Source organism: Rattus norvegicus, chromosome 13 (genome assembly GCF_021556685.1).
Source record: "Rattus norvegicus strain SHRSP/BbbUtx chromosome 13, alternate assembly SHRSP_T2T, whole genome shotgun sequence".
NCBI classification, from domain to species: domain Eukaryota; kingdom Metazoa; phylum Chordata; class Mammalia; order Rodentia; family Muridae; genus Rattus; species Rattus norvegicus.
The window spans coordinates 66684682-66701145 of record NC_141546.1 but is presented as its reverse complement, the minus strand read 5'-3'; the positions used below and the strand labels follow the sequence as shown (position 1 = coordinate 66701145).

Sequence of the window (16464 nt, the reverse complement as noted above, 5' to 3'; positions counted from 1 at the left end):
TTACTAAGATTGCTGGGATTATTTTCACCTAGAGTTAAATCTTGGCTGAATGTTTGCATTTGTCAGATGTAGAAGGCCTTCAGCATTTTCACATGTGATGCCTGTTTTGATCTTATCAATGTTGAGAATGCCATGTTATCACATGATCGCATAGTATAAAACAGCAGAAGTATGTTTAGAAATACTTACTTTGGAAACTGTTGGAAATTCTGTTCTAATCCTAAACCAAAACAGGGTTTCTCTGTGTAGCCCTGGCTGTCCCGGAACTCACTATGTAAACTTGGCTGCCTGGAACTCAGAGATCCTCCGATGAGGCTCCACCAGGACCCAGCTTGCTTAATGCTTTGTAAGTCAGCAACTCAAACATCAGCATGTGCATTCAGACATTTTAACACAGTATAGATTGAGAATGCTAGTTTGGTGCGCACTGAGAGATAATGGTTGGAAGGATAGTTGAAGTCTTTGTTTTCCAGGGCTGGGAAGATGGCTTCAACTGTAAAGTCTTGTTGTTGGTGTGCTAAACACCACGGCAAAGGGCGGCTTAGGGGAAAGGGTTGACTTCATCCTGTAGAACAGAGACCATCATTGAGGGAAGATAGGACAGGAAGGTAAGCAGGAACCACGGAGGAAAGCTGCTCACTGGTTGCTCCCAGACTCAGTGCAGCTGCCTTTCTTTATAGCACAGATTCACTTGCCTTGGGATGGTGTTGCTCACAGTGGGCGGGGCTTCGTACATCTATTAGCAACCACGAAAATGTCCAGACTGTTCCCAGGTTAGTCTGGTGGAGTCAGTTCTTCAAATGAGATTCCCTTTTCCTAGATGTGTCAAGTTGACGGCCAAGAGCAGCTGTCACACAATGTAGACTTTCCAGCACACACACACACACACACACACACACACACACACACACACAAAGCCAGGTGTGGTGATGTGTGCCTATTATCCCAGGACTGGGGTGGCAGAAACAGGAAGGTCCCTGGGGCTTGCTGGCCAGCTTGATTGGTAAGTTCCAGGTTCAGTAGAGATAACACCTAACACTGAAATCTGATCTGGTCTACACTCAGACACACACACACACACACACACACACACACACACACGCACACACACACACACACGCACACGCACACACACACACACACACACTTGTTGCACATGAACACAAACACACACAAACACACACACTTGCATGCACAGGAACACACACATAAACACACACATACACACCCCTACAGTTTTATACTTGTCTTCCATAAGTAAGCCGTAATGTTTCTGTAACAGCAGAAGACTTGATATGAATGGTTAATAAATCAAATATTGCAGTGGATAGTGGTCTCTAATCTCAGCTATGTCACTCTAGGCATAGCTTTTTTTTTTTACCACTGCATGGTATGGACAGCACACGTAGTACAAAGCGTGTGTGTTGTATGTTCAGAACCTCTAGCTTTAATTGTTTGACCCCATGTTGGACTCTGATCCACAGCTTAAGAAGTTGTATCTTGGGCCCTGCCACCTATAGATCTGTATCTGGTTATTGCTGCTTCCCCGTGACCCGTCTCAGTGGCAGCCCTTCCTGCATTACAAAACAGAGTCACTAGTAGACAGGAGGCAGCTGATGTTTAAAAAGGCCGCAGGTCTGGCTGCAGCATTTCCTGTCTTGTAGATTGATGGTGTCCAACTGCTCAGCTGATGCCGTTGTGCATCCGTGTTTGAGAGGACAACAGGGGAGGAGGGTGCTTTTAATCTAGAAAGAACTCATTACTCCGTGAGGGATGAAGGGTGAGCTCCTGGCTTCCTCATGTTTGACTTGTTTGCTTCACTGGGGGAAAACGAATGACTGTGCCATCCTGTAGTGAAGGCCACTGTCTCTTTGACATACGAAGAAACAGCCTTCCACATTTGATTTATTTATGTATTTTACTGCCACTGGAGCTGTTAAGTTTTTAAAAACCACATTGTTATGTTGCTTTATTTTATATTTTCCCTTCAGTTTTGGATGGGAAGACGAGAACCAATAAATATGTCTCTGCTTTTTATTATGTAAGACGTGGAGGGCTCTTAACTGTAAGTGACCACTAGAAAACCAGAGCCCTCTAAAGTCTGATGGATGTGCCAATAAAACAAACCAACCCCAGGGAGGAGGACAGGGGCTAAATTGTTTCTGGAAATATCTTTGTGATGAGGACTCACCTTTTATCCGTTCATTAAAAGAAAGCATTAAAATGCCCTCCTCTCACTCTCCTGCCCCCTTTATCTGTCAGAATGTAGGCAGTAATGAGTTCATTTGTTCATTTTCACTACAAGGGCATATCCGGCCTGCAGGTATCCAGAATATAAAAATGTTGGGTGCTGGCTTTTAAGAGCTTCTAGCTGCTTATTAGTGTGAGTGGTGCCCAGGCAGAAGTGTATTTGGCAACTGGTCCTAAGTCACGTGTATTTTCCCTCTTCATAGTCCCGATGCTCAGGTTTTTGGAGCTGGCTTCAAGGCTTCTGTAACCTTCTAGTTGTTTTTCTAATCTGTCAGTATCAATTTGTCAGTTCCAAACCTGACCCGAGCAGTGGCTCTCTAAGCCCATGCCAGGCAGGTATACATAGACATGGGAACGGTTTAGGAAGAAGCCTCTCATGGCTCTGTTGCTAGGTGACTGAACCCTGAAGAAACTGGGCCCCCCATATCGTCTATGCTCCAAATTTGTTATTTATGGTTGCAAACAGATGCTGTTCATAGTTGGATAAACAGTGAGATACAAAATTAATAAAATGAAATAGTTGGACACGGCACCTCAACAGATAACTAAGGCAGGTGTCCTGGGCATGCTCAGTGAAGGAGACTGGTTTGAAGTTACTGTTTATGCCCAGGGAGTGGTGGGCTGTCTTCACAGAGCTGAGACATTCAATCGGTTATGAACTTGAACCCTGTAACCAGAGCCAGCTGACGAGGCTGCAATCTAGTGTTCCTGACCTAGAATGGGATTAAAAACATCAATTTGGGATATAGGGTTTTTAGATTTTTTTCCTTTTATTTACTTCTCCCACTAAAATGTCTCTTTTATTGATATTTTAATCATATGAGCAATTTTTAAAAATTAAATAGCCCTTATTCAGAGACAACGTTTACCAAACATTTGACCTCTTTAAACAGCCCGGGATAGTGATTTTTTTAGTTGTACTTTTCATAAAAGTTTCTCTAATAGGCAAAATTACTATTGTTTTCCCATCCTATACATGTCTGCCTTCTAACCAGCATCTAAGGTTGACAATTGTTAGACTCCTACTTTTTGCAAAGAGTTGCAGAAGATTGGAGTAATCGGAAGCATAACTGGCCCTCAAAATTTATAAACAGCACCAAAAGTTCACAATGCAAAACAACAGTATGGGTGATTCCCTAAGGCTGTGTATAATTATTTCCTAAATAATTATATTAATTATTTTATATTAATTATATTAATGCCAATGTCAGAGAGAGAAGACTTCAAGTAGTCCAAGTTAGATGGAAAAGGAAAGATAGGTATAGACTTACAGCAACTTGCAGGGTCCTGAGTTGGTCCCGCAGCCCCATGCTGAATGGGGTCCCACAGACCTATGCTGAGTGGGTCCCATAGACCCATGCTGAGAATGATAGGGGAAGGGAAGAGCTGTGGCTTAGATGTATTCTGGCTGGCCTTTGAAGGGTGGGAAGATTTAGACAGCAGGCAGAGATTTTAGGAGGAGTTGTGTTTTTAAGGGGACAGGTGAGAACACACAATTCCATAGCTAGACACCACGCTTACCTATTGTATCAGAGTAAAAGCTAGAAGGAATGGCATACGTGTATGGAAAACTTTAAGTCACAAGGCAAGGATCTAAGCTTTCTCTTGGAGAAGTTCATTTTTACTCTTTTTAAAAGATGCATTTAATTATGTATGTATGCATGTGTGTATGTATGTATGTATATGTATGTATGTGTGTGTGTGTGTGTGATATATACTGTGTGTGCAGGTGCCTTCGGAGGCCAGAGTCATCAGATCCCCCTACGTACTAGCAGCCAAACTCAGACCCTTTGCAAGAAGCCCTGTGCCACTGAACCAGCCGTCTCTCTAGCTCTTACTTTCTACCTTTACATGTTGTAAGTTCTGTTAGAAGCTGGAGTTAGTGTGAGGCGTTATGGGTTATGACTGTTGACCATAACCCCAGCACCGAGGAAGCTGAAGCAGGAGGGTGACAAGTTTGAGGCTGGCCTGGACTACCCAGCAAGAAACAAGAAATCGAGTCTACACTGCATCTTTCTGGAAATTATAAGATAGGCGATTGGGCATGAAGGCTACTTTGTACTGTGATTGGTGTGGGGTGGGGCCCTGAGTTGGGTAACCATCCGTGGTTCCAGCGCCTTTTGAAGATGTTGGTTTACGTCCTCCAGGAGTTAGGCCAAGGTGAGGCAAGGTGGAGTAGCAGCTTGGCACTGTGAAGATTTGTTGACTCCCTGTTCTCTCATAGTCAGAGCTTCCAACATAGTCGCGGGGAAAATAGGGAGACGGGGTCTACCTTCAAAACACTACTGCCTCACAGTGTCTGCTATACTGCCATGTCTAAGGCGCACCACCGAACTAACTAATGCCCTAAGAAAGAATTTAGATGAGCGAGAGAACAGAGTCATGGGATGTGGTACATATATGCTTCCCTGGGAATGTGAAGGCTACAATGGTGGTTTGTGGAGGGCAGAATTCTGAGGGAGAAGGTACTTGGTGAGACTAGGCTAGTTGCTGAAGCAGTAGGAAGACGCAGTCATGGTTTAGCAGGTCTGGGCGAGAGTTAGTAATCTAAATTCCCCAGCGTTCAGTGCTCTCATTTGTAACTTTAGGACCCTGACCTTAATTAGCCTGAAGATGTGTCTCACTTTAGAAATCCGAGTATCTCAAAGCCTTTTACCCCGGAAGCATTAGTGAGTACTGGTGGATTTGAAGTCAGAGGAAGGCCTTAATTTTATCACTGTCATGGCAGACATTATGAGGGCAGTAGTGTTTTGTAGGTAGACCCCCATCTCCATATGACATTGTCCACGGATGAGATATTTAGGGATTTGTGAAACTCCATAGTAAAAATTTGAATCGTTTTCTGATGCTTTCAAAACTGACATCCGTTGGACATGACTATGCAGTTTTCCCTCTCAGGCCAAGCGAAACAGAAACACAGGAGTACAACAGAGTGAAAACGTGAGTTTGAAGGCCAGGTCCAGAGATGATCTACATTTTGTCTTATTATCCCAGCCTGTTCCTGGGTTGGCAATAGCAGGGGACAATGTGGTGGCATTCCTCATAAGCACAGCATAATAAACAGCCTGCCCTGTGTGTGTGACCTTTAGACATAGATAACCACAGCAGGTGAGCTTCCCGCTGGTGGTTTTACAGACACAGCTAGGACAAGGGCTAGCTGGACTGGAATGTCGTCAGATCCTCCTCTCACTTCTAAAAGACCTCTCTGAGGTTAACCACTGAGCCAAGTGTTCAGTGCTGTTTCAGATAAAGCCTCCGTGCCTCCAGTGAGAACTGCCTGTAGCCAGCATGTCTTGATGCTGCACTGTGGGCCTTCCAACCCGTGTGGCTCAGTCCCGTCGAACTTGTCACGTGGTCTCTTTCTCTGAGTGCATGCTGTGGACAAGTAGGTGAGAACACCGTGTTCACGAACAATATGACTTCAAGTAGGGAACACTGGGTTGGTTCAGAATAATTATTTTAGTCAGTCGCAATTTGTAGAAACGTCTACAAGGTCATCATAGCTTGAGACCTTTAACCCCATGTATTCTTTAATAGAATTTCTGCGGCCAGATAAGAACACCAAGGCTGCGGGAGGAGCATCATTTCTGTTTGTCCACTCAGACTCCAGTGACAAAGACTAACTGTAGGTGCAGTGAAGAGACCCTTCTGTCCAGAGTTAAGGTTAAATGTGGCAGTGGCAGGGCCAGCTGACCCACTCTAGGGCATGGCTCTCACTGTGCTGACTTTGTCTTGTTCTCTTGGATCTGGTCTCCAAGCTTCTTAGAGCAGTGATTACACAGAATGGCTTTTTGGCTGAGTGCTGCAGAATCAGTGAGGTTTCCCGAAGCCTTATGCTTTTCTTTAGAACAATATGAGGAAAAATGGAGATGCTTACAAACAAACAAACAAACAAACAAACAAACAAACAAACAGTCCAACTTAGACTGAAGGGTCTGGGTTTTGTGACCTGACCTGAAATGATATTTATCAATCCAACTTCTGAAAGGCCTTGTCCTTATATGGCTCTATCGGATTCTATCAGATAGGTCCATTGGTAGTGCTGAGGGCCATGTATTGATTCCGATAAATGGGGACATGCATGCAGCTGTGTTCACATGGGGAGGGATGGGCGGAGCTGGGGAGCTATTTTAGTTTAAATCTCCAAACCCTAGTGAAAAGTAGAAAGCAGGTTGTCAAAAAAAAAAAAAAATACTGTCAAAATAAGTAAATTGCACACGTCCCCAGAGCAGATTAGGGTCAACATCCGGGTACCAAAAGCTTTGAAAATTCTGCCATTATTCCTTTTCTGTCTTTTTGGGGGGATACATTTAAAGTTCTCTAGTGCTGGCCTAAATGAACATTCTGAACTTGGATTATTGGTGCCGTAGTAAAGATGCCACTGTCCAGGAAGGTAAATTAAGACATGAGGCTGAAGGCAGCTCCCTTCCTTAATAGCATCCTCCCATGTGTGCCGAATTTCTCTGGAGAGAGATTCATTTCCAAGACACTTCGTCCATCCGCCCTTTATCAACCGTTGGCCTGCCAGCATGGGGGACCGAATACGGAGGGAAATTATCAGGACAGGTTGTAATCTTGGAAATCTCCCTGGCGAGGGGGAAGCATACAGAAGCTGGTGAGTTTCGTGTTCCTTGGAGCTGAGACCAAGTATAGCTTCCTGCCCTCCAATGTGTTCGCACACAGCCCATGTCTATAGAGAGCGACACAGAGAGTACCCGAGCACAGCAGAAACACCGGGCACTGCTCAAGGCTTTTAATTTGTGCTGCACAAGGACCACGCGCTTCTCCTTTTGCGGAAAGAACCCTCTCCCACCTTACCTTCCTTTAGATTGGCCTGCTAACCTCTTGTTACTAAAACCCATAACCTTGCATGACTTAACTCCCTTCTTCTGTTTCTTTCCTTCCTTTTGCCTCTGTTCTTAAGCTCCTCAACGTGCCACTGATAGTGTGGACAATAGGTACTTAGTGGTTGGTTTCTTCTCACCGGGGGCCATCTTTGGTATTTGCCGAAGGCCATCTCTGCTCTTCTCTGCATTCCCAAGGCCTGATTCCAGAGTACAGACGAGACCCAAGACACAGTGAAGTAAGGAACATTGCCTGCACATCCTTTCCCAGAGATACTGGGTGCAATTTTCTACCTCGTGTCTCTGAGAGGAACATCTTCCCCACGTGAGGACATTTTATCTGTTTACATTCTCCAAGCTTTCTCAAGGCCCTTTCAAATCACAAACGACACTCTCTAGAGAAAGTGTGACGACTCCAGAAGACAGAATTTGAGGTAGCCTAGGCTTTCCTGTAGAGATGTTTCAGCGAGAATTTCACAAAGCAGCTGGGGTCAGAGAGCCAGTGGCTCTTACAACCACACATGCCTGAGATCCTAGAATGAGAGCCCTTAGGCCAAAGGAAACACCAGCCTCTTGTGGGGAATTTCATTTATTTTGGTCCAGGGACTAGAAGGAAGAAGAAAGTTATTTTGGGAGGGAAGAGGGGTGTATGTTTATATTTTTAGGAAAACTGTTTTGAAAATTGTAGGACTAAGATCTTTTTTAGTGTTCCTATTTTATTAAAAGTAATACTAATTCCGGCCATATTAAATATATCGTCTCTCAAATATCAATGCCAAATTAAGTTCTCAAATAAAATCCTTGTAGTCTTTTATATTTCTAAGTTATAGAGAGACATTTGTTTCTGTTTCATCCTTGTTTGGTTTAATTCTTTTAGAATTTGGTTTATTTTTATTTACGCATATGTGTGTATGAGAAAGAGGAGGGGGGAGGTGCATGGGGCGGCCTGCAGAGGTCAAATGAATTGGACCCTCCCTGGAACCAGAGTTAAAGGCATTTTTAAGCTAGTATGGGCGCTCAGAACTGAACTTGGGTCTTCAGCAACACTTTTGAGAGTCCATACGACTGTAGGTGCGTGGTTTTAACCAAAATCTGTTTGTCTGCCTACCTTCCCAGAAGCCACATCTATTACTCACGGACTTTGATATACCAGTATGTAGGTAACACAACAACAGAGTTTTAAGGCATGGTATAACTCACTCCTGGAGTTTTTTCCTAACCAATTCCTTACAAGAAGCCTTGCAAGAATTAATTTTATTCATGAAAGCCAGGATTGTTCAATTCTTGCACATTGAAGCCATCACCCATGGGCGCCATCATCCATGGGCCACACGTTATCAGTAACAATACTGATATTTCTGTATACTACTACCTTGGAGTACTTCTGAGAAGCGTCCAGGCTGTTTAGACTTACAAGCATCTGCTAATGGAGAAAGTGTTTTAAAACAAGACAAAATGAAAACAAACAAACCACTGTGTGCATGAATTGAATCTAGGTGAGAGGAAGGTTTTTCCCGACTGGTTGCTTTACCCTTTTCCTTGTGCCTTAGGTCAGGTAGGCCACAGAATGGAGCTTGGCTGTATGAAAGCCAGCCTCGGTCCAAAGGCAGGCCTGTGATGGCAGAGACCGGAGTTGTTGAGCTTCATGTCTATCTACACTTTCCAGTCCCCACCTTGTCTCTCTGCCTCAATTGCAGAGTCCCACAGAAAAGCGGCTCGCATAAGGCCTGCTGCTACCATAATTCTCTGAGACTCCTCTGTCTGACTGTTCGTTTTAGAGGTGTGAGTTCTCCCATTAAGAAAACAGAAGCCCCAATCCATGTGCCTTCGGAGTTAATAGCGTATTGTTGATCGTCACGATACCGAATGCGTGTGAGCAGAGGGATGAGGACAGTCTGTGATGCTTGACTTCCAGATACCTTCGTGTCAAATGTGGCATCTCTGTATTTTTAGCAGCCACACTGAAGGATGAAGAGGTGTTAACAGTAGCCCAAGGACACTGATAGATTAGAAATCACTTTTTTTTTCTTTTTTTTTTTTTCCGGAGCTGGGAACCGAACCCAGGGCCTTGCACTTGCTGGGCAAGCGCTCTACCACTGAGCCAAATCCCCAACCCCTAGAAATCACTTTTAAGTTTTCTTTCTTCTCCCCTTCCAGTGGGCTGTGTATTAACAATCATTACTGAGAAACATAGCAGATGGGCCAGCAGACCGATTAGTTATTTATACATACATATATACATGTATATGTGTATGATTAGTTATTTATACATACACACATATATATACATATATATATACACATATATATACATTTCTTTATGGAGCTTAGATATATCTCTTCAATAAATGGAAGTCATTCTTGTCTTGGCTTCCCTTTTTAATCAGAAGTACAAAAGGGGCCACTTCACTCTGGTCTGTTAATAATGCAGCTACACCCTTGCCTTAACTGCTGTCTTCATAGCTCTCTGTGTGCCCATTGCAGTCAGAATTTGATTTCTCTCCAGTCCTGCAAGGCTCGTGTGGACCTTCATGTCCATGTTCTTTCCTGGCTTCAGTTTCTTTATGAGGTTTATCTTTTTTTTTTTTTTTTTTTTTTTTTTGGTTCTTTTTTTTGGAGCTGGGGACCGAACCCAGGGCCTTGCGCTTCCTAGGAAAGCGCTCTACCACTGAGCTAAATCCCCAGCCCCTCATTTTTTTTTAATTCACTTTTTTTTTCCAGAGGTGTTTTTCTTCACAAGAATATTATCTCAAATATTTTGGCGTTCCTGTCCAAAATGAAAAGGTCTTTGATTGATTGGTACAAGGTAAAGTTACCTATAACATTATGTAATCAAAAATCTTTCACTGTAGCCCTTTTGTTTAAACAAAGGGGTTATTTATCTCTTGGACTGTCCTCAAAAATAGTTTTTTTTTTGTTCTAGTTTTAAGTTTTATGAAAGTGATTTTTTTTTTGAAAAATGAAACCCTGCTTCTCCTAATTTTTCCTTGTGATGGGTATGTGTATAAAATTCGTGCATGCATACGGGTGGGATTTTCCACGGCGTGCCGTGAGTTAGTGTGGAGAACTTGGAGGACTTTGAAACATGATATGGGGAGAGGATGCACATGCAGGCTCACACACTTTTAAAGTCCTTCATTAAAAAAAAAACCGAATTAGATTCATACATTTGCTAATGGATTTTATAAAAATTATGGAAATGGTCTATAAAAATGGCATTGAATTAGGTTAGGTCATGGTATTGTGGTGCCCACATTTTGAGGACATTATAGATGATATGAACCCTCCCCCCTCAGTCATTTGAAGAGAGTTATACACAAAGCCATAAGCAATTAATTTGACTCTGTGTTTTCTGAGACGCTTGATGGCCCTGTCTCATAGCTTGCTTAAAACCATATGAACCTGTGAGTGAGTCAGTTTTAGAAGTGTCCATCAAACTTCAAAGAGGTGCTTCAGTTCAGTTCTCACACTGTGATCCGCAACTTCAAGCCATAGCTCGCTGTTAATAACGATGTGTGAAAATGTTTGCACCAGAGCCTTGCCTCTGAGTGCTGTGGGGGCTGGGAAGGAACTCAAGCAAAACTGAAAGAAAGGTGGAAGCCGAAAGGAAGCTGATGTTTATGTGAACCAAAGGGGAGTTCTCCTGAGCAGGTGATCCGAGCCCTCTTAGGGAGAAGTTTCTAATGTCCTCTCAGAAAGATATCTTAAGTTGACTGAGAGTAAGTGGAGATGAAACTTTGACATTCGACACTGGTATAAAAGGTTAGTGTGTTTTGCAGTTCAAAGGCGTTTTAATGATGGTTCTTCAGTTGTGGTCTGGTCTCAACCCCAGCACCTCCCTAGGCTCACTTTCTCAAAGCTGAGTCAGGTGCCTGTGAGGTGAACGCCCTGTCATCCTGTTTTCAATCTGCAGAAGCCTGGACCACACTGCTGTGAAGCTGGTCTAATTGCCTCCTCCACTGATCATTTATATTCTGTGGGGGCAGAGAGGAAAATCATATTTCATCTTGCTTACCACCGTGTGCTTGGTACCTACCAATCACAGTCTATTACTAAGGAGTTTTCAATTAACGTCTGCTAATTAAATGATTGAATGATTGGACAAGTGCTTGTGACATATTCAAAACTTTTCCTCTGTGATCCGTGCATGATTAACTTTACAAATTAGAGGTGTGCCCCTCAAATGACTCCAGTACCATCAAAGGGGTAAACTTATTAAAATATATTTTCAGTATGCTTGTAAAACTTGAAAATGTCACTTTTAAAATCAAAATAATGCTGTAAGCTATAGTGTTATTTCAGAAATAAACTGCACACGGACTGGTGATGGAGAGCCAGTTCCTACTGAGGGACAGTGCTTATTAAAGCGTAATTAACTGGATGTGGTGACACAAGCCCTCAGTTCCATCTAGGGAGAGGCTGAAACAGGAAGATCGCTTGAGCCCAGGAGTTCAAGGTCTCTCTCGCCCCTCTTTTCCTCTACCTTCCCCCCTCCCTGTGTGATACATACTGAATACTCTCTATATACAATATATATTATCTATTATAGTATAAGTACAGTTCAAAGGAGTTGTTATAGTATATAGTATATGTATATAGTATATTATATACTATATAGTATATAGTATATGTATATAGTATATTATATACTATATAGTATATAGTATATGTATATAGTATATTATATATAACATATATGATATATAACATATATAACACATTATATATCATATCATATATAATGTATATAATATATAACATACATATGTATATAACATATAACGTATATAATATATCACATAATATATAATGTTGTATATGATATGTAACACATATAATATATATACATATATAACACATATAATATATAATGCATATATACTATGTAGGTATATATTATATATAATATATGATATAACACACATAATATATAATGCATATTACATAATATAATATATATAATATATAACATATGTAACATGTATATATTATATAATGTGTATATGTTATGTATATAGTGGACATTCATATATAACTAAACTGAAAAACGCCTTATAAAATCATTTGAATGAATACAAATTATGTTCAGTATCCTTGTTAACCTGACCCTCACTCACTCTATACTCGACTAACATAGGTCTCCTTTTAAGAACCATCTGGCATGTTTTGTCTTTGTCAGCCTGAAGCAATACGTTCGTTTGTTTTCCACATAACTTTAACTCTTTACGTCCTACTGCATTTTGAATGTGAGCACAGCTCTGAAGAGTGAGGAACACCTTAATGCTACTCGGGGTCAGGAGGTTACTCCTGTCAGCTCCCCACGTTACAGAGGTCTCTTCTCACCTGTGGTCTCAGTATCCATGGTTTCAGTTACTTGAAGTCCACGAAGATCCTAAGAGTCCTGACTCGTTCTGTAGAGAACAACAGGTTCCCATGAGCTTCTGCGCGGTATCCTGGTTCCCACTTACTAGTATTCACCGTCTCTTGCTTACAGTGGCTAATCTGTAAAGTGATTTTCGTTGTAAATATGTGTATAAGGAGAAGCATGGTTATGTGCCATGTTGGTACTGCTCCATTTCCATCTGGTGAGGGTCTCAAACATTCACACCTGGACAAGAGTAAGGCTTCAGAAGTCTTTGAAAGAAACCACACGGGAAGCATGAAATTTCAAATGTGAAGTTGGAACAGAGAGCAAAGCGGAACACCTGAGGTGACTGGGGAGGACGTGGTGAGAACCCCAGTGATTGTGTTAGTACATTTCTCTTTTTGTTTTCACTTGATTCTGAAGAGGTGGCGAGAGGCACAGAGAGAGGTTTCGGTCTGTGTGGTTTGTCTCCCCCATGCCCGTGTGAGGTGGTTTGCTCGTAGACTTCCTTCTTGGAAAGGAAGGGGCATCCATCCACACCTGTGACCTCCTCCTCTGCTGCTGAGCTGAGGACAGGGCTGATGCCAGGCTGAGAAGGGGCTGGCAGAGTCCAGAAACCTCAGCCGCAATGGCTGGGCAAGGGACTGCAAGAACTCTTAGCTGCTGCAGCCTGGGGAGGATTTCTCATCTCCTTATCTCTTGTTTCTATGGTGGTTTTTCAGAGACTAAACAAAGAAGGCAGGGCATAGCCGTCCTACTGTCCTATGACGTATGATGCTCACTTTATTAAGTCGGGTGGAGGCGGCAAGCCACGCCTTCTCCGGGATCTTCACACAGCACTAACTGTGCTGGCCTCCTCCTGCCCTGACCCTTCTGGAGCAAGCACACAAATGTGCTCTGTCTTTCCCCAGCCCAGGCCTTAGTTCATCTGCTCCTCACGTCTGCACGCGGTCGCCGCGTTCTCAGACTGGCCAGCTTCTACCAGATCCTTACTACCCCCGAAGAAATACCACTTCCTCTGTCTAGTCGCTGCTGCTGCTGCCCAGTCAGCATGTGGGCTGCTCTTTCGAATCGTACGTTGCCAGAGATTCGGCCACAGCCTTGTGCGTGCGTGCGTGCGCTTTTTTTTTTACTGTCAGCAGCTCTACCCTGTCAGGCTCCTGGGAAGTAGAGTTGTTTCAGAGACATTTCTGCTAAGTAATGAAGTAGCTTGCGTGTGTGAGGGTTAGTGTGTACGTCCAGAAGCCCAGATTCTGTATAGTCTTAAAAGAATGAAATGTGTTCATTTAAGGTCCCCTGGTGTGTGAAGGAGGTGTTAGCATTAACCCTCTAGGAGACAGAGCATCACGGTCTGTAATGTTTCTCCGAGCACCTTTATACTTTCTCCTCATGATCAGTGACAAGAGAATGAACCGCACTATTATATACATGAGGTAGCTCATGTTGTGGTCATAGTTTCACTGTAGCTCATGTTTGCGTGGACTGGTTTTGCATCATGACCTTTGAATTTAATCTTGTTCGTTACATTAACTGGGTTGTTGAGAAGGTGTTCTTGGCTGAGGTTATGGCTTACATGATCAGATGTCTATATCCATTGATATCCTTTGCGTTCCAGGAAGGGCTTAGGGGCCAGCAGTCCTGGAGAAAGGTGAAGCTTACAGGTCATGTTTTGGTAGTGCCCTCTGCAAGACTTGGCAGGCTGGACTGTTCATAGCAAGGATGGGGATGGTGCTGGCAGGACGTGGATGCTGGGGAGGGTAAAGGACGCCGTTTCCTCGGTTTTGCCGGGGCCTCGAGGAGCCGAGGGTTACGTGGATAATGGGTGGATGTAGGCAGAGGGCTGGATAAGAGCCGTATTTCAGCAGGGATAGCTTGTAGGCTGTAGTACCTCATTTACAGGGCTGGAGTGGCTGGATGGGACAGATGACAAAACCCAGCCAAAACAAGCAACAGTGTCTGAGTGCACTGAGCAGCCACCTTCCCTGTGGCAGGGCAGGCAGTCTCACTTCCGTCAGAACGAGGGGCAGCTCTGAGTGGTTTTTTCATAAGCAGTTCTATGCCTTTATGAGAGACAAGTTCACCTACAAGCCATGCCGGGGACTAGACAGGCTGGCTGAGCTCTGCTTTTCTCCATCGTCCTACATGTACAATTCAATCCTTAAAACGGAGAGTGAGCACAGCCAGTCTAATTCTTGACTCAGGCCAACTCCAGATGCATAACCGAGCCCATGGCACCGTCTTGGGAAGAAAGGCGGTCTCCTGAGTCAGATAAAACCTAGCGTTGGCCTGCAGCTAGAGGTGCAGCAAGGTACAGTGTGGCCCTCGCCAGTGCGCTCTGCTTGCTGGCGATTCCAGAAGGCCAGCCAGTCCGTAAGCACCTTGGATGCTGTGTGACACCCAGTCATTCTCATTCCTGGAGGGCTCTGTCCCTCTCTTGAAAATGGTTCCTTCCCAGCGTGCGGCATATGCAGCATGCCTTCCTGGGTTGCTGTCTGAGCATGGATCAAGAGGGGATGCCCACCACACTGTACTGAGTGAGGAAGGCAGGGATTGGAGTGAGGAAGGCAGGGATTGGGCTATGGAATGGCGGCCAGCCACTACCCCTGGGCTGCAATACCAGGTGTGCAGTCTTCCTTTCTGACCCCAGCTTTCTCTTCTTGCAGGTGCACACCCTGTTGCCAGCACCACCACAAGGTGGATTTCCTCTGTGCTTGAAGAGAGAGAAAACAATGTCCCCGCGCCTGTAGAGATGATTTGCAGTTCAGCCCAGCTGAAGCTGACTGAATGAGCTATGGGCTGTGCCTCTGCCAAGCATGTTGCTACTGTTCAAAACGAGGAGGAAGCACAGAAAGGGAAGAGCTACCAGAACGGGGATGTGTTTGGCGGTGAGTGTTCCCATGCTTTCCTCCCGGCCCGGCCTGGTGGGTTCTGGGCCAGGCCCTCTGGCGACAGGAAGTGACCAGACCGATCCGTGCCTTCTGCTGTTGGGTCAGAGATGGGTGAGAATGGGCGGCGTCAGTGCAGTCCCTTCCTCTTCTCAGTCGATGTCATTAGTATCCAGGGAGGCTTGGAGACAGTCAGAGAGGTTTTATGTCACCTCCACCTAGAGAACTAGGGAGGCTCAAGTCGTCGAGGTATCAGGCAAGGATGCGTGTCCTCAGGGGCGACAGCTGAAAACATGGGCCCAAAGTGCGGCGAAGGGAGGTTTGTGAATGGAAAGGCGGGTGTGTTCTAGAGTTAATAGAGTGAATCCATATTTAATACTTCAGCGGAGGATAATTTCAGTATACTTAGTGCAAAGGTCACACAAATTGCCTCTTCCCTAAGCCCAAATAATTAAAAAAACAAAAAAGGCAGCTTTTAAACACCAAGCTGCTTCACAACTAACACTCAGATGTCTTCAGTAGCTCTCACAACTCTGGGTCTTCATTTCTGGGAAATCAACAGAATAGTGTTCTGTTTGCCCCTTCAGTCAGCCTGTGGCCTCCATTGAACCACAAACCCCTCCCCACAGAGGCTCACCAAGCCTAGGTCACTCTGGGGCATTACCTTCCTAGCCACTTACTGAATTTTGAGCTTCTTGACTTTGGGTTTGTCCTTCGAAAGATCAATTTCTTCTTGATGGAGTGTGTATATTCTGGTTATAATATAGGGCACATGGAGCAGGTTTGGTTAAATGACTTTAACAGAAAAGTCCACTGCCTGAAAATATACATTAAAAAAGTAACAAACAGGGGTTGAGGATTTAGCTCAGCGGTAGAGCACTTGCCTAGTGAGCGCAAGGCCCTGGGTTCGGTCCCCAGCTCCGAAAAAAAAAAAAAAAAAGTAACAAACAACACCGTTTCCTTTCTTGCTGGGTAAGGAATCTCACCAAGAGTTCTCTCATCCCCAGTTACTCAAACAGTGCTGTCCCTTGTACGATGCCTAGCTGTGAGTGTATGTATGCGTGCACACATGCCTGTGAGGGAGTGTATGTGTAAAAGTCACATCCCCCAGTCCCCAGTC

At 44.1% G+C, this 16464-nt stretch overlaps 1 protein-coding gene across 6 annotated transcripts in view; it reads left to right on the top strand.

The window, feature by feature from the left end:
* C13h1orf21 (similar to human chromosome 1 open reading frame 21) overlaps nucleotides 1-16464 on the top strand; it is a 217115-nt gene that overhangs the window by 74830 nt on the left and 125821 nt on the right. For all 6 annotated transcript variants that reach the window (NM_001433973.1, NM_001105959.2, XM_087580172.1 and 3 more), the window contains 1 exon segment: nucleotides 15123-15344. In NM_001433973.1, the coding sequence (NP_001420902.1) occupies nucleotides 15251-15344 (94 nt within the window). In that variant the 5' untranslated portion in view covers nucleotides 15123-15250.